We start from the raw sequence: 25,478 nt of genomic DNA on the forward strand, positions 1-25,478 counted from the left end.
CTCCCTGGATGAATAGCACACATACTGAATCCTCTGTACTTTACACACACACACACATACATACACACACAACCTTCATTATTTCTCTCCTCCCACCCAAATTCTCTCTCAAGGCCCAGGATGTAGCTTCTATGTTTGTCAGTCAGGCTTTAATTTGAAGCTAAGCCTGTCCATTCCGTAATTTGTTATTGTGTGTTTGTTTATTTTTCGTTGGCTTGCCTTCCCTCACCCATTCCCCCTCTCTGTCAGTCTGGCTTGATTCTTTTATTTGGACAGCTAGGGCTGGGGTCCAGCACAGTGGAGCTTGCTGGCTTATTCTAATCAAACAGCCTCCAGAAACAGGAGAGGGGTTCTCAGGATATGGACAGGCTTTATCAGGGACAGTCGATTTACCGCTGCTGACCACTGCTTTTCCTTCCCTAATGTTAAAGGGTGAGAAAGTATGAGGAGAGGAAAACAACTAAGGCTTAATATTTAATCTCACTAAAAGTATCCAGAGCTCATAGTACACAATAACAAAATCCAACAGATTGTCAGGCCAAAAGGTTATGTAATGAATCAATATCTAATTAATGAGGAGAGTATAAATCAGTGTAGGTCCTGATTTAATAATCAATAGCGGTATTTCTTACTCCTGGTCATGGCAGAATGCCCCCAAACTGCCCCCAACTCTTTATTGGCTGATACTGCAATTGTAGCTGCTTTGCCAGCTGTGTTAAAACAGTGGAGACACAAGAGTTGGTTATTCAGCTTATGTCATTCTTACAAAAAAAAACATTAAACTAACATGCACTTTTTTTTTGAGTATACTGTACAGTGGATGTGCAAAAGGGGCTTATGTAAACAAGTTGTAGTGTATCTATGCCCACGTCCCTGAATGAAAAACCTGGTAGTTAAAAAAAAAAAGAAAAAGTTTCAGCAGCTGCGTCTGAAATGACTGACATCTCCATCAGTTGTCAAAAAAAGCAATTTTCTATCTTTTTGCCCGCTCTATCACATTCCTCGTCATTTCAGTTATCAGCACCTTGCTCCAGCTTATACATTTCTGACTTCAACATCGCAGGCAGAATAACTTCTGTGCCTTTTTCCCAAGCCATAACCATAAAAAGATTACATTCTATGAACACCTCTCTCTCCTGCTGTTGTATCACTCTTCCTGGAAAAAAAAAGAAAACAGAAAATAAAATCATTGCAGGTGTTGATTCGCCCTGTCTTTGCTTTAACTTTATCTCCTACTATAGGCTGTGAGATGAGTGGCAGGGGTGGCTGTGTAGGTGCTGGAGGAAATAGACTTTTTTATTGATAATTGATATGAACTGATTAGCTGAGAGTGCTGCAGTGGCTATATAAATCCTACTCACAAGCACTGTAGGCCGTCACAGTACAGGCCCTGCGAGCGTACTGTCAATCTCAGCCAGTGAGTAAATAGTTGAGCTGTGGTTCTTCATGGGTCAGAGGCATCTGTTCACTAAATGAATAATAAATTGCTATGTTAAACAGAGCTCTGTGCACAGATCTAAGCTACACATATCTCAGATGTCTTCTTCCCCTCCTCCTCTTTTTCCTTTGAATGAAAATGTGGGCCCTGTTTGAATCATGCAACAGCAAGCTCAGGGTGGTCTTGAACACACTTACTCTCTGTGTGTGTGTGTATGTGTGTGTGTGTATGTGTGTGTGTGTGCTGTGCCAATCACAGTGCCGCCTGACAACATGAGCTCAACAAATGGAAAAAACGCTTCTCCGTGAAATTCTATTGTTGTCTGGAACGTGCAGAGTGTCGGCTCAACGTGAACACACAGTACCACAAATTAGCAGCCAAGAGGCAGATTGCATGTTTTTTTAACAGTTAATTAAAGTACAAAGATGATAGAAATAAATAATTAAACATGTTGGCTTCTTGGCTGGAGACATGAGGTTGTGTACAGGAGAAGAGAGTATATTCTAGGACTCAAAGAATCTGTTGTGTCGTATTATTGTTATTCTTGTACATAAAGTGTAATCATTTCATGTAGAAAGAAAAGTGTCAACAATTCATGCTATGACACATATGGTAAACATGGGCAATAAAGACTTTGGGGAAATAGCATAGTTTGGGTTAAAATGATCCCTTTGTTAAAGTTAGAGAAACATTGGGTGTGAGTAAGTTACCACTTGCTTAAAGATAGGGGATCTTTGTCGTCATGGCTACCATAATAACCATGGTGTTAAACTTATGATTGTATTTTTTTTTATTTATTTTTTTGTCTGACTCAACGGTCCTGTGGCAAATTCCACTGGTAGATTTATCCTGTCATACACTCCACCTCCTCCAAATGGGGAAATGTGTCATCTTACATATTTACATGTCATAATGACTATGACTGCTAGATGGCATCTGTCACCTAAACGTTAAACATTAAAACCTATGTGTCATTTTTCTTTGAGGATAGTCTCTTGTGAGCACTGAGTCTGTTGCAATGATATCTGAAATTGTATTGTGAGCTTCCTACAGCCATGCTTGTCAACTGTTTGCACTCAAGATAGGTGCACAAAAATAAAACTAGCATTCAAAAGAAGTTGATATTGCCTGCTGAGTCATATTTAATCATTTCCTGCATTTGTGAGTTGTTTCAAAATTGATTAATCCAGGCCAAGGATGCTCACAGGATGAACACACAGTGCTTGATATCAGTTCATTCAAATTTGTAAAGGTATGTGTAGGTACCCCATCAAAGTTTGTATTCGGGATCAAAATACTCTATTTCGAGAGACAAATCCCAAAGTGCTTTCCAGCATCCTCTAGATTCTTACAAATATTTTGATCAGAGTTGTACCTTTAATTCCCCAACAACAGATTCTGTCCTTGAGCTTGCAGACATGCACAGTAACTATTCTCTAAGCAGGTTGTCTGCTACCTTGCACATCATTCATCCACAACCGTATCAGCCCCCACACACTCCACTCTTGTACCCCGGCTGCACAGAAGCGTAATGGCCTTTTATCGATTCTTCCTTCTCTCAGTGTCTTTCTTTTCTTTTCTTGCTCTGCTCTCTGCACTGCAATGAGAGGTTGTTAAGATAAGCTGCTGCGTGATGAGGGAGCTATGCCTCTTTTTTTTTCTTTATTTTGAGTTGGGCAGCAGGGGGGGGGTGTTTATTTTTCTGTGTGTCAAGTTGCTATGTGCCTGGATATACATATGTGTGTTAGTGTGGGTTGTTGTTTTTTGTAGCCCGTGTGTATTTAAGCCAATAAAAAAACACATTTGGTAACATGAGTGGTTATCTGCTGCTGTGTACAACTAGGCTCCATGAATAAGACATGCAGTTCAGCCTTTCATAACCCCAGGAGGGTATTAGGCAGCCAGGCAATGCCCAGTGAGAGGTAGGCGAATTTCATGGAAAAAAATATGCTTCCTATTGTACCCTATGCATCACTCCAGCTGTCTCGCTAAATATCACTTAATTTCAGTCAAGAGAATGTTGTGTTTGTATCATCTGGGCTCATTCAAAATTCAATTCTTTGTAGCATAAACCCCCCATAATACATGTGATTCTAGTTCATTAAGACCTCTATTTTCAGAGTGTTGTTCCAGTGGTAATGGATCATGAAGTGAATACAGACACTTTTCATCACACGTAGATACAGAGAACACACACACACACACACACACACACACACACACACACACACACACACACACCACACTTTTTATACTTGGCACCAGAGATTGTACATTCTGTCTTTATTATATAATTATGAGCAAATGTGTTCATTGTTCACTGAGGAATGGGGATGAGCGTTGATTTGAAAGTCTCAGATGGTGAGTGTTGGCTTTATGACATACAATGTTTCATTTGAATCTAGTTTGTGAGGAATCTGTTGTCTCCTTCTCTCCAAAGTCAGGTTAAGAGAGGGAGGGACGGTACATTTGCCTTAATTTTTCTAAACTCCCAACACACATATTCATTTCATACACCCACAAGTTTAGGTGGCATCATTATGAACACTTGATATGCATTAGATGTGTAGCAGCTAAACTGATTTTGCACCACCTAGAGAATAAAACTAAATAGTTGACTTTTGCTGGAGCACCACCTGCCTCTTCATAACTTTCAGAGACAGATTTTGTTTTGCTTGCGGCAGATCAAACAAATTAACAGACACTTTGAAAAAGATCTGGGATAAAGTGGTGACAGCCATTTCAAATATGTGAATAATATGCTAGCAAAGCTTGGGATCTACCAAGACAGTTTAAAAAGGTGAAGTTCAAGATGAAACATTTCCCTGGAAACCTCAGCTCAGAAAAGCCCAGAACTGGATGGCAATGTTTATTTTGAGAAGATCCTGAATATATGCCTCAACTAAAGGCATGGTGGACAGGTAATAACAATGCTGTGTCAGGACACCGCTCAGGTTTCTTTCAGCCTTCTCTCACAGATCTTGCTTTGAATAAGAAAGGAGAGAGCCCTGTTTCTGTCACGGTCATGGCCATGCCTCCACTTTATCCCCTAGTGTTTCTCGTTTCCCTTTCTCCTGTGCTCCCCTGTCTGTCTGTCTGTCTGTCTGTCTGTCTGTGTGTGTGTGGTTACACTGCACTGGTTAGGATACTTTTAGGGACAAAAGCTACATCCTCTGTTGAGGGGTCAGTGATTAAGGTTAGGGTAAGGATTGGGGTTAGGCCAAGTGGTTATAGTTAGAGTAAGTATCCAGGAAATTAATATAAGTCTATGAAATGTCACCATTTGACCATGATCTGATATGTGTGTTGCCTCAGTATTATTGTGGCAGATCACGTCCGAGGCCACGTTTTGTGAATTCAAAGCTTAGTCTCATGTTGTTTTTCTTCGCTGAACCACCCTTGACTCCCTGTGCCACAGGATCACTGCATGCCTGCCTGTTTTCCTGCTCACCTCTCTGCCTGCCGACCAGTCACCCTGTTGACCTGTCCACTAGCTTTCAAGCTAGCTTCATTCAGGCACGCTTACATCCCTGTCTTCATTCCTGTCCTGCCCTGATTCGCCAGCAACCAGCTTCCCTCTGACCCACTGCCTTCGCCTGCTGACAGACTCATCCTCATGCTCTATCCACCTTTACTCCCTGAGAGTCCAGTCAATAAACCTTCTCTCATTCATTCCAGCTCTGTGTCCAAGTCGTCCCCCTGCCCCTTTTTTTCTTATTATTTTTTCTTCTTCTTTCCCCCATATTCTTTTTATTTTGGATTGTTGTTTACTGATTGTTTTTGTTTTTTTGTTTGTTGTTTTTCTCCTTAAGTTGAGAACATCTCCTGACACCTGACATTTTCTGGATTTTTATATATATAGTTGTATGTGTGTGCAATAAAATAAATAATAATAATAGAAAATAAAAATAAGTGTAGACTATAGACAGGCTGGATGAAATAACCATTGTCAGAGAGAACTATCAGTTAACAGAAAACTATGATGTTTGAGAGAGAAGGAAAGGAGGCAAGGAGACCTCTTATTAATATAGGCTTACAATTCATACATCTACATTTGAGCTTTAAATAATTATTTTCTCTGGTTTTTTATTTTTCTGAAAAGGAGCATTAGGGTAAAGAGACAAAGCAACTAGAGAGGCACCAGTTTCGATGAACAAAGAGCCGTCTGGAGACCAGTTTTCCTTTGACTTTCAGAGAGGTTTAGGCCTCTTAGTAGTCTTTTATTGAAACTAAGCTGTGATGAGCAGGATCCACTATTAAAGCAAATCCTCAGTACAGCAAACACGCTGAGAGCTCAAGGATTACCAGGCGTTGTCTTAATTGATCTCATTATCTTCTTCCTCCTCCTCTGTAAGGCCTTCCACTCTCTAGTGTAGGGTGTGATATCTCTGGAATGACTGCAATTTGACATAAAGTATTATTGTCACAGTTGTTTTACTTTCACTTGAATTGAGTTCCTGGGAATAGCTGTAAAAAAGACTCAAATGGCTATAGCGTGATCCCACTTCACTATAAATCAGTCATTGATGTAGGTTAAGACTATATTGCAGGAGTACTTGTACTCAAATAAAAGTCTCAGAGGTCCACTTACCAAATTTCCACTACATTAAAAGGTCAAGTAGGTGTGAATTAAAGGGTGATATTTCAGCTAACACACTTGAGAGTTACTGCATGTATCTGAAAAGCATTTCTCATACTCCTTGTGTAAGTTCTTAAACATTTACAGAAAATTGTGTAATGGCAAGGGGCACTGTTGTACGTGTTCATTGGTGAGTTCTTGTTGTATTCATCACTGAAAATGGATTTTGCAGTTATTATGCTTGAGGATTCATATGGCCACTGTTCCATTGCAAATGAGAATTCAGTCTTCAATAAGCCATTTCATTTAATCAACCGGACCTCCTACATCTGATATCAACCTTGATAAGTGTGGTTATACTAGCAGGTGGCTGAATGATGACAGCTGAGGTGTCACTCCAAATCAGTAGTTAAGTTAAGGTTGTGGAGAAATGTTGTTCCCAGTCCAGAACCTTGGCCTATTGAATATGTATACTATTTTGGCTATCTATATGTTAAATGGGTGAAGAATTCATTGTTTTGTGCACAGCAGGTGAAGTTCGCACCTCTGACACACCTGCAGTGTTTAGCTTATGTTAAATGTGCAAAAACAATATGCATAACAAACACTGGTTATGTTAATCTAATGTCATGTTATAAAGGTCACTGTATTATATTGTTCAGGGTTTTGTAGTTAATTGATTGAATATTGAACTGAATTTATTACAATGGAGGTAAATGTGCTGGGATGGTTCTTTTAAGAGCTGATATGTAATAACTTCATTTCATGGTCAATTTCATAGTGATCAAACAATTAGTCCTTTAATCAATTGATCAATCAACAGAAAATGTTGATCATCTAGTAATTGTAAAAAAATATGTGAAACTGTAAAGACTTCACATATTTCTCTCTCAGAGATCTCTCACTGTCACATATCACTGTACTATACTTTGGATATATTTTGTCAGTCAGTCAGACAAAACAAGAAATGTGAAATTTGTGATGAATACATTTTTTTGTATCACAGATTAATAGCGAAAACAACTTAATGGAAATTTTAAAAATTGTTACTCGCAGCCCCAATACTGTGCTCAGTCTCAGACTGTGAGATACACAGAACACTTATGTGCTTTTTGTATAATACCTGTGGCAGTAAATATGACTGCTCATGGCTTCTTGTCATTATGTTGGACTACTTGAACACATTCCAGTGGGAGACATGATATAACAGCCTCAGATGGTGATTATAGTCAACAACTACAGAGGATGTGGCCTTCAAATAAATTACATTTTAAATGCAGTTTGTGAGTCTATAAAAACATCAGCAGCCAGGCTTTTGACCACTTCTGTAAGCATGGAAACATTTTTATGTACATTATGTTACTATGCTTATTATAGTATTTACATACTTCTTATATTTGTCTGATCTTTAACCTTATATACTGGACCAACACTTTTCTTAAATGTTTTTTTTAGTCCAGCTTGAGAACATAATAGGTTTAGGCTTTAAGTGGTATATGTCCAATATTACAAAACAGCCTCCCCCTCAGCTGTCAGTGCTACTTTGAAAAACTAAACTAAAACTATGCTGTATTTATGTGAACTCCAGTAGAAGTTTTAGTGCTACAGTCTTTCCAACAAATGTATTGCTCATACTGCAACTTCTTGCCAATGTTTATGTTTAAGCATCATTTTAAAATAACAGAATTCTTTTTTTTGGTTTTCTTCCAAGAAGTTATATGAGGACATTATATATATGTATTTCATCTCTGTGCGTTGGGAGGCAGCTCTGGGATATGTTTAGTTCATTGTAGCATAAACACAGAAAGCAGTGGGAAAGAGCTGACATTGTTCAATTAAATGATGCCAACTGTGATCTCCACAGGTGTCTAATTTACACATTTAGGGTGTGTATTAGGGTGTGTGTGTTAGGGTGTGTATTTAACACATGCAGATAATGAAAACATGCTGTTGGAAGGTACATTGTTCCTCTTTTGGTGGACATTAGTTATTTAGCCATGGTTCCAATAACAAGTCCTTGACCAGTCTGAATGTATAGTACTGACATGAAATTGGCATTTATCTCATATAAGAAAGCAAACAAGCCCAAACATTGGAGTAATCTTTTAATATAATTATTACATTGGTAAATTAAAAAATGTTCTTATCAGATAGTTGTTAGCAGAAGTCAGCCAATACTAGCTGATGTTGGCTTATGTTGGTCAAATTGGTATCTGCTTCAAAATTGCAGTAAAAGTCAGGTTCTAGTTGTTAGTCCTGACAGTCACTAGCCTTGTAAGAGCAACACTAATTTGTATCTTTCTAATTTCCTTTGCAGGACACAGAGATCCTCAACACGGCTGTCCTCACTGGGCGTACGATCGCTGTGCCTGTGAAGGTGGTCACAGTAGGAACAGACGGAGCGGTTTCTGATGTAACTGAGTCAGTGGAATGCAAGTCAACAGATGAACAGGTTATCAAGGTTAGTCGGCCACATGTTTTTTTCTTTTAAATTTCTAATCTGTCTTTGTTGCCTTACTTCATGGCCGTCTTTATAGTGCTGTGTGGGTGGGTGAGCAGAATGAACCAAAGCAGATAATAAGATAAGATAAGAATAAAAAAATTAGCAACAATTAGCAATCACCTGAGGAAATGCTGCCTTTACTGAACATGCTTCCAGATGCAACATTATTCTATGCAGTTGTGCTTAAAACTGTTTGCAGGTGTGCAGTATGTGCTGCCAGTGCCTGGTTATGCAGAGCTTCTTCAGCAGATACACAATCATTAAAGAAAATATAATAGCAATAATGTTTGGTCCATACCGTGGGCAATGACGTGTCTCAGAAGAACCAGAGGAAATCCTGCAGGTTAACATATTACCTTAATTAATTGAAACTTTGTTGTACAGCGTGAAACACTGAAAATATGCATGGAGACTGAGCCCATATAAAATAACAGTTCAAACAATATAGCTATAAAAGAAATTTAAAAAGAGTGAAAGACAGAAAACATAAACTATATAGACCTTGCTTGTTATTGATCATCATGTAACCTGACATCTACAGTATTTGGTCTCACTTTCTCCCTGGTAGGTGGTGCCTACCAGGAATTCAAGACAACAGCAACTAGGAACCATTTCAGACACATTTTACTGTTTATAGTTATGGTTTCTCATGGGGTGTAGCATGCTGGTGCAAAACCATTATCTATATATCAATAACTATAATTTTCCACAAATTTGATGTGCCTTCAATAATGTTATAATAATGTTATTGTATCACATACACAGTGTGTTATTTATTGCATTAGAAATGAAGTTTTTTGAAAGCTAACACCAAAATATGGGCTTGCAACTTAATTTCCAAATAGCAATAATACAACTCTGACAAAACAAAAAGGTGAGGAAATGTTCACTGATTGATTTCCTATCTCAATCAAGTTTCAAAACTCTGTAAATTGATTTTCATTGGCTCTCTGAAAGGTGGGCAATTAATCTAAATCCTTATTGAAAGCTCTGGGGAATGTTATGTATAGAAGATTTGTTGATAAATCTACAAATTACAAAACCACTTGTGTTATCCAGTAAGTTTAGCATAGACTTTAATATCTGTCCTTCAACATGTCCCCATTGTAATAGGCTGAAGGAAGTGAGGAAAACTGAAGTGAGAGAAGAGAAAAATAAACAGTGTGTGTGTGCGAGAGGAACCGAATACTAGTGATGCAAGTTATATTGAGTGTTTTTTGTGTGTGTGTAGACAGAGAGTTTCTGTGTATCATACATGCAAATCAGAGAGAAAAGAAGAGGCAGATCTCTCAAAGGGTTTAATTATCCACTGAAGTAGTACCACACATTGTGACGCTGACCTCGGCAGCGTACTCCCCTGCCCACCAGTCTGGTTTTGGAACCGTAAGTGGTACCCCTCCTCTCTCCACCCTACTTTCAAAGGAAACTTGAAATAAAACAATGTTTGATTAGGAAGCATCTCCATCTTCCCTCACTGTTTCACTGAAGCTTTGAGAGTCCTTGTCCTCTGAGGAGGGTACCATGATGACATTACCCATTCTTAAATTTATCCCACCACTACAACTTGTATGTGTTGTACATGAACAGCAACTCACTAATTTTCAAAGCATGCTGCACCATTATTTCCATATTTATTGTAGATTTAAGCATTAAATGTGTTTTGTGTTATGTTTTCAAACATATTCAAATTTAAGATAACATGAGACTCACATAAAATGTATGAGGTAGATTTTTTCACGTTATAACATGATACTGATGCTTTTATCCTTATCTGACATGGCAGCAATATGCTTACAAAACAATTAATCAACTAATCAAGAAAATAATATACTATAATCTGAGCCTAATCAAAGACTTACATGAATAATGACTGCTATTTCAGCCATAGCTCTCTTACAATTACAGTTTGTCATGAGCTATCTTGTAAAGATATCATTAATCTCAAGAGACTCCTTGATTAAAATAAATAAATAATTAAAATGCTCATTAGTTGCAGTTCTCAATCTATCAGCTTTTTAAATTATAGAACTTGGTCAAAGTACATGCTTTCAATGTTTGGTTTTTTTTCTATGATATTTGCCTACTCTACTCTTTATCAGGTTTATAAGGCTGAATTCAAACCAAATCAGGCAGTCCAGCAATATCAGGCACAGGGCCACAATGGTGTTGTTTGAGGTACTGGTGAGACAATGAAGTCATTGTTGGAGTTAAGATTAAGAAATCAGGACTCTACGCAGTGATTTGTAAAACTCAGACAGGTGGCAGCTGTTTTATCTTTTGTCACGATGGTCAGAAGGTAAAATTATGGGATTCAAATAAGAAAGTACAAAGTAATCCACCAAGAATGTGTGCTTGCATGTATGTGACTGGCCAATACAGCATAATGTTGGGCTGTGTTTCAGCAAAAGTTGAGTCTGGTTCCATTTCTTGCCTGATTGCAGCTGCCTTTTTCTGTTGGTCCCCATTCCCACAGCGTTAACCCAATGCCGAATGAGTTAGTGTGAATGCAGCCTAAGGCACATAGTAGAGACTCTTTTTGTCATGACAATGTTTTGTGACAAGGTAAAACAAATATTTAGTTGAAATATTCCAGACTAATGAGTAAAAAAGAATGATAGGGATAGGGTTATTACATTTATTTAATCTAAAAACAACCTTGAACACTCGGGATTCCAACTCATCCTCTTCAAGGTCTTCATTTCTAAAAAGGGTGATATACTGGAGACACTAGTAAAATGTAGCAAACAGAATCAAAACAAGAACAGATTTTGATCTTGTTGATATATAAACCACTGAACCTCACACCAGGAAATACTTCACAGATTAGTAAGTGAGCATCATCTAAGAAAAATATCCCTTATTCTTGGTGCCTTGAATTAAAGCTAAACTTTAATACATACAACTCTGGAAAACTGTCCAACACAGTACTATGTAATTGACAGGAACCCTTCATCAGTTTTTAATCAGGTATCAGTTCAGGCATAAACTCATGCCACATTTTGAATTTTGTGGTCTCCTTATCTGTGTTTGTGCATGTCATTCTGAATAAATTCCAAGCCGACATGATTAACAACGGCAACACAATGGATTGTTTCCATGGAGACGTGACATTGATTTGTTTGTGGTTTCATGACACATTCATTGGTGATAACAGAAATATAGAAAGCAGTCAAGTGCTACATTTTTGAAGCAGCAAAGAAGATGTCACCTTCCAGATATCTCAATTGAATCTTTATCATTATCATCTCCAATATCTTTCATTACCAAAGGTATAGATGGATTGAGAATGTAGAAACAAAACCGCAGACTGTAAGTTGGAGATATGAAATAAACTGATTTAAGCATTTGAGTGACAAAGAGAGACATAGAGATAGAAAGACGGAGAGAGAGATAAAGAAAGAGAGAGAGAGAGAGAGAGAAAGAGAGAGAGAGAGAGAGAGAGAGAGAGAGAGAGAGAGAGAGAACAAAGTGAAAAAAAGGAACAAAAATAGAGGTGAGGCTCAAGAAACTCAATGAGGAGTGAAGTGGATTATTTTAGCTTACTCTCTGGATGGTTGCCTTTAGAAACCCTGCACATTAGTGGATGGTGTGTGTGTGGCGTGTGTAAGGGAGTGGATGAAAAAATCTATTTATATAAGAATCTCAATTCTCTCTTCTATCTTCTACGATTCTGCATTGATTCACAAATGTCAAAAATCAATTATCTAAATGTTAGTTAATACCATGATGTTGTTTTGAAGAAAAATGTGGTAGACAACCTGAAGGGCAAGGGCCGTCTATACACACACACACACTTGTTATTTTTTGGTTCACCTTCAAAAAAAAGGCAGCAGGTGCAAGCATTTAATGACTAAGTAATTACTTTTTCCAGATAAATGTGAGCTATATTGTAACTTTCTATACCATCATTCAGACACCCCAGAAGTACCATTAAACAACTTAAACCAACTCTGAGGAGAAAATAACTCAATCTTCAGTCTGTTTCTCCTAAAAAACACTGCATCCGCTCAACACCTTGAACAGCAATGGCTTTTCAGAGAAGCTGCTCTCCACTGCTGGAGACATGACGTCAATAACAACACAGAGGAGCACTCCATCATCCCCTCATTTTGTTTTTTCTCATACAGGCAGGAGACTGTAAGATGCTTTCAAATGAATTAATGAATTAATGGATGCAAGTATACTGATATTTTTAAATGGAAAGGCTGCAGATCATTCATCTTAAGTGTCAATTATGATTCATGTTGTATTTCGGTGGTATAACCAAACCATTCACTGGTAAACACTACTGAATGGTTTGGCACACAGTATAATGGAGGAAACGACCATATTTTCTATTCATTCAATTAAGAATCAGTTTTTAATCGACAATTTTGAATCTATTCTGAATTGAATGGGACACCAAGAATCAGAATTGAATCAAATCAGGAGATTATCAAAGATGCATGCCCTTTGAGATTGTGTGTGTGTGTGTGTGTGTGTGTGTGTGTGTGTGTGTGTGTGTGTGTGTGTGTGTGTGTGTGTAAAAGTTAATTTGAAAAAACAGATAAAGCCATTCAAAACTGATACTTATCAGTTTAGGTACCAAAGCTGTTTTTGCAAATTAACTCATGTGTTCCTGCAACCTAATTTTTCAATGAGCACACACCTCACAAACAGACTAATTTACATATGTAATCCATTATCATCAATTCATCACACCACACACATTAACTGTTTAGCACCAACTATAGCAGACAGCTGCATTTCTTCAAATGAAGAAACAATATGTTTATTATTATTCAATCCATTTATACATGTACACCTAACATAATGAAAAATGTAACACTTTTATCATACACTTTGTCGCACAAGTGAAGTGACTGTTTGGATTTCCCTAAAGGGACGTGCTCTAGATTTAAAAAGAGATTTCTCTTCAGTTAGGCTACACTTTCAAATACGTTTTAGTCATGTGCCAGCTATAATAAGCACTAAAGTATGATTACAGATATGAGTATATGCATTTCTCTCTTCTCCAATGCCTGTATCAGTTTTATATAAATCATGTAGGGCTGCAGCCAAAGGTTGATTTTACAATTAATCTATTATTCTGTTAATCTAAAAAGTGCAATTATAATTTTGCAATCTCAAGGTGACATCTTCAAATGTCTGGTTTTGTGTGATCATCAGTCCAAATTTAAGAATCATTTTTTAAAATAAATTACTATCTAGTAATTGACTAATTTCAGCTCTTGTTTCATGTTTTCAGTTTTTAATCAAGCAAACCTAGTTTGGTGATGTTCACTACTACCATAACTACTCGCACTTTAAAGGGTTGGTTCATAATTTTCAAAGTTCAAAGTTTTTCTCACTGTAATCATTCCCCTGTTCATACTGACTAGTAGATCTTCAAATCCACTTACAATGGAAGTGATGAAGGACAAAATCCTTCCTTATTTTAGTTCTCATTTTAAGCACAAATTTTACATTTAACAATGTATTTAAGATTACAGTATATGAGTCTTCAGCTGTCTGAATTAGTGGATATCTAGTCACAGTCTTTCCACAAATCTTCAGTGTGTACAGTGTTTTCCTGTTCAGCTACAGCAGGAGGAAACCAAAACAAGGAATTTGGCACTAAAAAGACTGTAACTTTGAAAAACACAGAATTGATTTAATTATTTTAGACGGGAAATAAAGAGAATGATTACAGAAAAAAAGTTTAATGTCAGTGTTGGCTTTGGCATCTGACTATTTGTGAACCTATCCTTTAAGTTTAAGTGATCCACTCATACTGTAATGCTATGCTACATAATATTCCTGTAGTACTGATGTTGTACACTTGGATTGGATTATGAATATTGGTTTTTTGTCACATTCCACAGATGGCCTGATTATGAACCATCATTTCATTTATGAAACTGATCATTTGAATATAAAAATCCACTTGAAATATTAAACCTTAGCCTAGGAATCAATCTTTCTGAGGCACAACCTGTTCTCACTATAGGAAGACAGAACATGTAGGAGGTACAGCAATACTGTAATAGACTGAGATATAGAGTGAAAGAGTGGGAGAGGAAGAGGAGGAGAGAGCTGACAGATACCAAGCTGTCAGTTTGGTTCCTCGGAGATATGGGCTGGTCTGACATCATTTGAGAATAAAGCTGCCAAGTTTTATGCAAAGAAGTGGAGACAGATGACAGTCTTCTTGTGACTGGTTCGTTATAAGGAAGCAATTGTCAGTATTGTGGCCATAAACTAAAATTACCAGTTGTGCCAATCAAGCTTGTGATGGTATTTGAGATTGAAATGAATGGAAAAGTATGTGATTACAAACAAAATTCAATGACAGATTGTTTAATAGATTTTGTCCTCAGACTGCATGAGGAACGGAGGGGGAAAAAGTTTGATGAGGAGATTCTGGCGTTTTGAAGATAATGACAGACATTTTTTTATGTCCGTGCTGTATTATTTTCCTGTGTTGGAGTTACATCTGAGGAAACTTAGTTACTGATTGGAGTTGTGCTTTATTCAGCGAATCATAGTTCAGCTTGAGCTAGTGTTTTGTTCTCTGTTTGGATAAAACAGGTTTGTGTATTTTCTCAGCTCCATCTGTTAAGTTGGACCAAAGTCATATTAGTTTTGCACATATTATACTGCACGCACACACACACACACACACACACACACACACACACACACATACGCACACACACACACACACACACACACACACACACACACCGGCAACTGAGCAGACCTGACACTTGAGATGTTGAAGCAATGCCAAATCTTTCCACCCTCCAGCATCTGAGGAGAGGCTGTTGACTGAAAAACTTCCAACTGGACAAAAGATCCTAAGATAATCCTCCTCAAAGGAATAGCATCCATGATAAAATATAGAAACATTTATTTTATTTGACATCTTATAAAGAATTTAAATACTTAGTCATCAACACCAAATTCTTTCTTTGTCTCTTCGTGTCTGTCTCTTTTTCCCCAGATGTCAGATAGATGTGACTATGTTTATGTCAATGGAAAAGAGACAAGAGGAAAGAGCAGGGTGATGCTCAACTTCACCTACAGTTTCCTGAGTGCTCAGCTGGAGATGAGTGTATGGATGCCCCGTCTGCCCTTGCTCATCGACGTGGCTGACCCTGAGCTCAGCCAGATCAAGGGCTGGAGGGTCCCTGTTACTACTGGAAGCAGAAGGTAAGGCCTGTTTATAATCAGGAGCCTGTAACTCCAGCTATTTGCCATCCAAACTTAGTTATAATTTAAATGTTTATTAAGTGGAGATTTATACATCTTTAAATTAAAACCGGTTGCACCATACAAACTAGTTCTTTAGCAGAATCAATTGTTACTGTTACTGTTACTACTTACCATTTAGATTGAAGAGTAAAAGAGATTAATTTGATTAAATCTGTTACTGCTGTAACTGAACTGGAATTGTCTCCCAATAGGCAGTTATACTGAATAAGAATACGTAATAATTGTTACAGAGTGTCAACAAAATTCCTGAGGCTGGAAAGTGACAATGCACGATGATCTGTGTGGCACAATGTGAGTTGTTCAAGACAATTCTAATAAAAATATTTACATTTTTTCTAATATGAATAATACTGATTAAAATAGAAATAACCCTATTAAAACTGAAATAGATGATCAGTGAAGCACAATGAAAAATTAGCATTTCATAATAGCTAATATAATTATTATTTACTGTGATCATACAGGCAATAACCATGGTGAGGACATAAAGCACTGAAACACAAGTGTGTCTGTAATACAAAAGGAATTAAACTGTTCCATGTGCGCCAGTGTTAACCACATGCATCAGAGACAGGATATTAGATTCATGCACAAGTAATACCATGACATGAAAACAGTAATTACATGATGAAGTGGTTGACACATGCACCCTCTTTGTTGGTGGTGAACTCAATATGCTGAATGTAAATATTGCTGGGAATTAAATTTTAGTTTGTGTGCTGTGAAATTATATTTCAAGGGAAACTACTGACATTTAACCTTCATGTTTCCACCATGTGTCTACTGTAATACGCTCAAGATGTAATTCTTCATCTGCTCTTTTGCATATGCACCATGTCCATGGTTATTTTTAGTGGGCTCAACGCCAATTAGTATGAACAGCATATGTTTTAAATATAACCATATGTATAACATATCATATACATGGAACACCTGCATAGAGGGTTAGGGATAGTTATTCCAGTGTCATTTCTATTAACATACACCCCACAGGGGGGCACTCTAACACAAATACCCCCTGTTTTCCTTGCTTGATCATATCAGTCATGCCTGTTAAGTACATCACTGCATGAAGAGTGCATGTGAAGTGTATTTGTAGGGGGGAAAACATACACAAAAATAAAACAAAGACTGTATAATTGATTATGTTTTCTTGGCATTGGTTTTTATCAGTGTGTGCATGCCGCTACTCATTCACATGCACATAAACGCATGAGCCACCTCATTGCACTCCAGACACCTTGGCTGACCTGTCACTCACAGCTGAAAACATGACCTGACCTCATGTTTCTGTTGCCAGCCACAAATGTCACCTTGGTTTAGATTGTCGTCTCTTCACTGATGTGGAATAAGGGACAGGGAGGGAATGGTGAAGGGAGGTTAGGAACTAAGCCAAACCATTGGGCCACAGCATGTTAACCTGTCAGCCCGTTTTTCTGCCTGACCAGTCATGCCTCATTAAACCTAATGGAAACTGTCACTGTCACTCCCCCCCTCAGCCACCTGACTGTTAGACAGAGACAGATGCAGGCAGAGCTCGAAAAAAGAGTAAGAGAATGAAAGGTGAGAGTGAGAGAGTTGAAAAATAGATTACAGGAAAGTCAAGTTAGAAATTGATGGGAGAAATATAGAGAGTATAACTTGCAGAGAGAGAGAGAGAGAGAGAGAGAGAAAACAACATGACAACAAACCTATATCCAGTGATAGAGAGTGATGTAAGATGAGGAGTGGAGGGATAAGAGTTATATATGCACCTAATAGCAATAGCAATGTTTCTCTTCAGCATCAATATGGTTGACTCTATGGAGCAGATCCATGTCCCAAAGCCACATTTTACCCGTCATTGCAGCTCCCACAGCTCAGCCTCGAGAAGAACAAATACAACACATTATTTTTTAGTATGATGTATTATATAAACCAGGGCAGTTTGTTGTCTACAAGCTCTTTTAATGTGTTTTGGGAAAGTATTGGAATCCTGCAACTTTTGGGAACTAAAGTGAATCCAAATGAATCAAGATGTATGACAGACTGCTCGGAAAATACAGAACAGTAAAGAAGAAAAATATCAAATATGCCCTTTAATGCACCCAATTATATCATAATTTAGTGTTTCAGAAAACATTTTAATGTTACAACAGTAGAAGTTGTAAACCAGTAGAAGTTATGTCATGGGTGCCACACATTAATTTAGCCTTTAAGAATGTATTTTTTCCTCTTAAAGAAAATACTTTATCTAAATGTTTGGATGTCTTGTCATGTAAACACTAGCCCTCTTTCGTAATGCTTCCCACCATTTCCCCATTTTTTCATGATAATAGATTGTTTTCTCTTTCGTTCCTCTGCTACCTGTCTTCCCTTGTCTCCATTCTAATGTGGATCTGTTAATATAACAAAGGGCTTTATATAAATTATGTAGACTTAAACGGGAGGAACCGAAAGGAACAAATGTTTCACAAAATCTCGTACCTGGGTTTGCAAACGTTCATTTTTTACAATACATATCTACTGAGATGGCTATATCTGCAAAGTGAATGCCTTAGGCCAAATAAATGGCAGACATACAGTAAAATGTCATTTGCCCTTTTAAAGAAAATGAGAAAGCAAGCAAGGCAGCAGTTTGTCTCTGCAAGCTGTTTTTAATGGATTTTTGAAAACACTGGAAGCCTGTGACTTTCAGGGGGTTGGGAAAAGCTGCAGTAGAACAGACAATGGAGGCTTTGACTGCAGTAAATACATCAGAGGGTTTAGCCTTTATGGGCATTAAAGGTGATAAGAAAAAAAAGTGCATTACATTGAATTATGATTGGAAAAAGTTGAATTATGCAGGTGTTCACCTTCAAGGTATCTTTTTTCTCGAGAGGATTTCTCTAAAAAGACCTTGGTAGTATTTCCCACAGACCTAAGTATACTTGTGCTATCTACTCCTCACATAAGTAAATTATCCATGCTTTCTTCCCATTGCTAATCTGCTCCTCTTTCCCTATTGCTTTAGGTATGAGAGGGTCACTGATGACAGGAGCAATGGTGATGCAGCAGAGCAAAGAACAGACAACGCTTGTGTGGCCCAGTATCAGAGCACCAGCCTGCGTGTCCTCACACACTTTGTGGCAGATAACGGAGAAGTTAGAGGTGCTGCGGAGGACGACAGACTAGGCCAGCAGAACTTCCTTCTGGGTAGTGACTGGCAGGTGGAGGTGACACAGCTGGTCAAAGATTTTCTGAGGGTGCAGGACCCAAAGGTTGCCCAGCTGCTGGAAGGCCAAATCATAATAGGACAGAGTGCTGGAACCACCAAACTACAGGTATGTGCATTTTGTGTGTTTTTATTCATTTCATAATTAGACTGCATTACAATTCAAAAAACTTCATTATTCATTCTGACATCATGCTCATGTTAGCCGTTTTCTGTTTGGGACACAGGTATACAGTAGTTTGGGCCAACCAATCAGTTGTGACTGACATATCTGTCCTGTTAGCACAATTTCCAGTCAGCACAGAAGTTGTGGTAGCTTGTCATGTCAATCAAAGAAATATGCTGATTTAAAAGTAGTTATTTTTGTGACTTAAAATCACCTGCACAACTGCATCTCAACAAGGCCATTTTTGTTGCAGTTTTTCATTCATCAGTCGTCTGTCTGACACTGGCAGATGATGATGTCCCCATTGCCCCCATAAAACTGATTGGTTCAGTTTCTTTTTGAACTGGGAAAACAGCCAGATTTACATTGCTGAATTAGTCCTCATTCAGAGGCTGGAGACAGTTTTCAGGAAAGTCACAAACAAATGTATGTAGCTTTGTACTGCTGAGAAATAGTTACACCATGATGTTAAATGAACAGAGAGCAGAGTGAAAGGATTTAAAGCTCCACAAATCAATATTTTAATATACCAACAATGGTATATTTTAGCTGGTTTTAGCTCATCGTTTTGGTCTTGCAAACTGCAAATTTCACTCTCATCAACCTTGTTGTCCTGCATCCACAAGGATCTGTTTTCAGTTCTGGCAAAATCTACATTTACACAGCACCAAACAGCAGGTAGACAAAGTTTAAAAGCCAGCCAGAAACATGACTCTAAATGAATGCTAATGTTTCTCTATGTCTGCTTGATACCTAAATGGACAGTTCTTTGCAAACATATCAGTCAGAACTTCATAAAAAAAAAACAGAGTCTGCGCCTTTTCAGGTTATTGTTGAGGGACGAAGAGACCAGAAAAATGCTCTAACAATATTAATATATTAAATAGTTAATGTGTCGACAGTAAAACTAGACAAAAATACAAAGAAGGAAGTTGGTGGGGAGCAATAGAGAATGTGTATTAAAACAGAACTGGTTTGGCAGTGGAAAGGGTAGGAGATGCACAAAACAACTACACTGATTGCAGCATGGCACAAACACTTAAGCCTATCATGCGTTGACAGAGCAACATGCCTCCATGGCACGTCTAATAAAAGCTTGAACCTCTGTGGTCTCCTCACTGTCTTTCCTTCACACATACACACACACACACACACACACACACACACACACACACACACACACACACACACACACACACACACACACGCTCAAACACCTATTTATCTAATATTGCCACCAGGTTCTTACTTAGGATGACACAAGTGCCTGCTCTGAGTGTAAATCAACATCAATCTGGCATTTACAAGATAGCACAACATGGAACAACACACTATTGAAACAGTGGACTAGAATCATAATTCTTCTCTCTTTATTTATCAGCTGGAGAGTGTGCACTGCAGGAGAGATTGTGTGTGATAGAGTGCTGCTTCACTGTTTGGCAGGACATGGTTTAAATTGGTTTAAAGTGACAGAAGAGGTGTGAGATCACTTTGCATTAAGTTTCATTTTGATGAAATGGAAAATAGAAAAAAATAATCATGTTTGTGCAGCCATTTGTGCTCATTTTATTTCAACTTTATCATCAGGCAGAATTATCTATAGAGGTATGAGGTGTGTAGGGCTCTTTCAGTCATATTTTAAACTGTAGCTTAAATAGATACACTGGAAACACAAACACCAGTGAAACCACATATGGTACACACATTTGGGAAAACCTCACATGCTGCAGCTTGACCACCAGATATGGATCTGGTCCTGACTGTGACAATCAGTTAATGCCAATTCATGTACTATGTGCATGATTACACTATTGAGAAGGGGATCAAATTCACAGAATAATGAGCAAAGTAATGTAGTGTTAAACAGCAGATCTGGACAAAAAAATCTTATGATCAGTTTTCATGGTTCAGAAAGCATTTGACTGAGTAAATTTTTAAGCCATAGAATAAGGTAATTTTGAGGCTGTAGTTTGTGGTTTTGTATTGGATTACATTATTTTATTGGCCTATATCCACAAGAAAAAAAAGATTGATTTTGCATTTTGAGAAAAAAATGACAGCGTAAGCACACTGGATAATAAGTTGCAAATCACTGTATAATCGCTGCATTAACCAAGGAGGTTCTGTAAAGGTACATCAGATTTTAACTTGAGTGTTATGTTATTGCATGTCTCTATAAAAATGAGTAAAAAAGTTTCTGATATGCTTTGGACCACTATCAAAAGTGCAGCTTTATCTCCTCCTTAGTGAATTATAATTGCAATTACCTATAATAAGTAAGCATATATCCCCCTTAAAATGCTAATTATGTAACAGAATATAAAGGTTAATTCTCCCACTGAATGCAGTCATGATTTGCGAGTTAATGTTTCAACTATTTAATTAACAACTTGTATTCAAAATGTCATTTATGTTTTCTAGTCTTTGGTGTGGGGCTCAGGCGAGATGTGGAAAGGTTAAATCATTCTGAATGAAAACATGTTCTTGATTTAAGACAAAGCTTTTGGGTTTAATCCAAGAAATCATGTAAACACGTACAAAGCAAAGCATGAAATCAGCTCAATGAAGCACTGGTGTTACGTGTTTGAGTGGCTGTTACCTCATTTTGGTACAAACTCATTTAAATAATGCTATTTCCTGTGACCTTTACTCACCTACAGCTACATTCCACCCTTTCTTAGCAACTCAACCACACAATTAAAACATACAGCAATATCAATACTGGTATAGATTGGTTTTCCAGCAAAATATGTGCAAGCCAGGATCTCACTACAATAATCAGCAAAGCAGAAATGATGATGGTTTTGTATTTTCTTATGTGTTATAATATATTAAGTATTTTTTGTTATATGGGAACCCATTAGGAAAATACAATACAGTCAACATCTCATAAGACCTGGATGGTATTTTTATATGTAACATTTTCCAAAGCAAATAAATTGAATGTCCAGTATCTTTCTACTTGCCAATTGCATTCAGTGGTTGTTATTCCTTTACTGTAGGTGTATTCTATACTGTCATTATAACTTTTTATCTTTTTCAGTGTTATCTTAGTCTTGAGTGTTTATGCAGTACAAACTGCGAACGGATTCCAACAGTCTACTGCTTACTTATTGTGAGTTCATGTGTGATGAGAGTTGGCTGCCGAACAGCATTGCATTCATGAGAAATGCTGCCAAAGTCAAACCCAGAAGGCACACAAATGAGCAAGTATAGACACTGTGAAAAGGATAATGTGAAGTTAAGAGTTACGTCATTTAAAAAAAAAAAAAGAATAAGGAAAGAGTCCTCAATCTCTTTTTTCCTTACTCACTGTCAATCATCCAACAAAAATTGTGCTAATATATGTCAGGGTTTCTTCAGGCCATAACTACATATTGTATTAAGAGTTTTAAATTTCGATCCAACTGTTAAAAACTATGATTGAGGACTTGGATTTGAAATTTAAATCGAAGCCAATAATTTCAAAAGGCTATTGGAGGTATTATAGTGTATCACAGTGAACATAAAATTGGAAATTCCATCAGTAATATACTGTGCTGCAAGTTCAATGGCATATCGGGAGTAAGAAATTAATCCTTTCAAGCATCCTCGTTCTGACAATAGACTGGAAAGGAAAACACATTTAGCTATTAACCTTTGTTAAAGTGTCAGAATGAAGAATCATATAGACATGGTCTGGGAAACTCTCAACTTTATGTAAGACTGTTGCACCCAAGTAGATCCAGGAGTAAATGGAATTTTCTGGGGTCAGGTAGTGAGAGCCCTCTGAGATTTGGACAGAAGTCATACAAGACAAGACTTGGACAGCTTTGAATAAAAGGAGAAGCCTGGAAGGGCACCCTAATTGCCCCCTAAGGGTGGAAAGAAGCAACTTGTAAACTGAGAAACTGGTGTGAGGAAGGGACTTGATGTGGAAGTTTGTGGGTGGATCTCACAACTATGGATTTAGGCCAAAGGATGGACCTGCAATCTTTGCAATAGGATGGAGGAGGGAAATGACGTCTCTGAAAATTGGACAAAGGAATCTGATAAAGGGGAGCAGAATGGATCTGACTACTTGCACAAAATCAAACAAAGGAGCCTTGACATCTCTTAGAGGAGGGCAGTAGAAAGTCTGGACATTGTTAGTGTGTAGTCAGGGCTAGGCTGAGGAAAGTGTTGATCTCTGAGGATACAAAAAAACACTCCTGGCATCTTGTAGAGACTTCTGCATGAGGGTTTATAGATTACACATCCTGGCCTCTTTAGAAGAGAAAGATGGAATGTCTTTGCTTGTTTGCATTTCTATAGCTTACATTCCTACTTAGTAAAGCATGAACAGCAGCATCTTTTATTTCAGTTTGATTTGATTTTAATAGAAGGTAGTATTTCTTCACTTAATGATACGAATCAAAACATCCAAAGGTGGAGATGAAGCAAGTATGATGGTGGTAGTTTCAGAATACCCTTTGGCCCAACTTTAACTGCTAACTGTTTGCAGCCAGAATCTGACATAGTGTTATTTCAACCAGTGATTTTGCATATAAACCATTTTTAACAAGTTGGGAGCACAAAGTTTTCGGTTGAACAACATTTTGTTATTTTGCTTTCTGTTGATGTGTACAAGAACAACTTCAGTTTGGTGTTAATATATCAGCTTCATAATCACCATTAGTCTGCCCTTTTAACCTTTGCCCTCAACTAGGAGGTAGGGTTATAACATATTGCCTATCTTTTTATTACATGCTGATTTTAGCTGTGTTTATCATGCAAAGGTGTCAGATGGAGTGAAATGGAAAATGAAAAGACGTAAACCAGAGGAAAGAAAGCAGAGAAAGGAGTCTGTGCAAATGAGGCAGTGATTGGTGTTGACAGTTCATTATGGCTGGTAACTGTGGCCGTGCGGGGGCGGCGGCAGGAGAAACTGGAGCCCTAATTGGAGACGATGGGAGGGATTCTCATCTCATAACAATATCAGAACTATTTACATGCTTCTCCTCACCTCTGGCATTTCACTGATGTAGAGAATGTGTTAGTAGGGTGACGACAATATGTTTGCCTGCGTGTTAAGGAGCTTTTCTAGATCATATTTTGTGTTTGTATATACAATATAATCACATTGTTGCTGTATCTGGTTTATCTGCTTAATAATAGAGTTGAGCATGCAGAAGACAGAAAGTTTTTCTTTCTTTTTTTTAGTTTTTGTTTCATTTACATACAATTCTTTTTACTCAGTGCCCAAACAAGATTAGTTATAAAGTGATACATGCCAGAAAGCAAATGTATTTTTGTGTTTTCTTTAAGACATTTTACAGTACTCAACTATAAGGGGGCACTCCATTGAAGCTGTTTGGAGTTATTTGTGCGACACCATCTGTTTTGATAAAAGTTTATTATATTTTGCCAACCACTGGAACCAAGTGAGTGTGACTAAATGAAAAGTACTAAAAAGGCCTTTCTGGACAAAACTCTCTTTAGAGTTCAGGCTCTGTCTTACAGGGCTCCAGGCTTGGACATCTTGTCATTTACAGTGACATCATTGTCAACAGCAGCCACCAGCAAATTACCTCTTCCTCTTCATATGCAATAACAATGTCATATTGGATCTTCATGAACTACCGTGAGTAGCAAGTGTTTGTGTGTGTTGCAGGTGCTGTCCCCTTTGACGGCATTGGTCCTGGCTGAGAGGAGCATCAGGGTGGTGGATGATAAAGTGAGTGTGACAGAGCTGGGGGTGCAGTTGGTATCTGGACTCTCTCTGTCCCTGCAGCTCAGCCCGGGAAGCAACAGGGCCATTGTGGCCACTGCAACCACACAGGAAGTCATTGAATCGCTCAAGCAGGTACAAGTCCAAAACATCAATATATCTTGCACCATTTTTGAATATGAATCATTCTTTAAACTCCTATGAGAGGAGAGAAAGTGTTTTTTTTAATGTATGAAAACATTGCTGTGCATTGTGTTTGGCTAATAAGTTCAGAGTTGGATCAGGGTTATTATGGAGTCTATGATATTCATTGTAATTTTTCTTTTTGTAATTAATTCAGTCTTGATATAGTAAAGTCATCTCTTTGATTTGCATATACAACCACTGAACAGCTCTGTTATTCCTGTAATTATAATTTCAAATGGAAGAAGGCTACTGTCTCTTCCCTTGGAGAGAAAAGAATATTTGGCTTTCAAGAGAATAGTCTCATATCCACTCTACAAAATTGTCTCCTTTATACTGTAATTAAGGCTCACTTTTGGCTGTATCATGTTCCTCTGTTTTATTTTCCAGTCATTTTATGCATTAGGAGGAAATGGGCAGAAACTGTTTTTGGAGTTATTTTCAGGGTTGTTAGCATACTGGGTTACTTC

At 37.7% G+C, this 25,478-nt stretch overlaps 1 protein-coding gene across 1 annotated transcript in view; it reads left to right on the top strand.

Annotated features, from left to right (window-relative positions):
* Positions 1 to 25,478, top strand: part of si:dkey-112m2.1 (transmembrane protein 132C) — a 158,431-nt gene that overhangs the window by 131,826 nt on the left and 1,127 nt on the right. The window contains exons 5-8 of the mRNA XM_053339453.1: positions 8,335 to 8,478; positions 15,506 to 15,714; positions 18,770 to 19,079; positions 24,769 to 24,960. Coding sequence (XP_053195428.1) covers positions 8,335 to 8,478; positions 15,506 to 15,714; positions 18,770 to 19,079; positions 24,769 to 24,960 — 855 coding nt within the window. The remainder of the gene's footprint in view (positions 1 to 8,334; positions 8,479 to 15,505; positions 15,715 to 18,769; positions 19,080 to 24,768; positions 24,961 to 25,478) is intronic.

Source organism: Scomber japonicus, chromosome 19, assembly GCF_027409825.1.
Source record: "Scomber japonicus isolate fScoJap1 chromosome 19, fScoJap1.pri, whole genome shotgun sequence".
Lineage (NCBI taxonomy): Eukaryota > Metazoa > Chordata > Actinopteri > Scombriformes > Scombridae > Scomber > Scomber japonicus.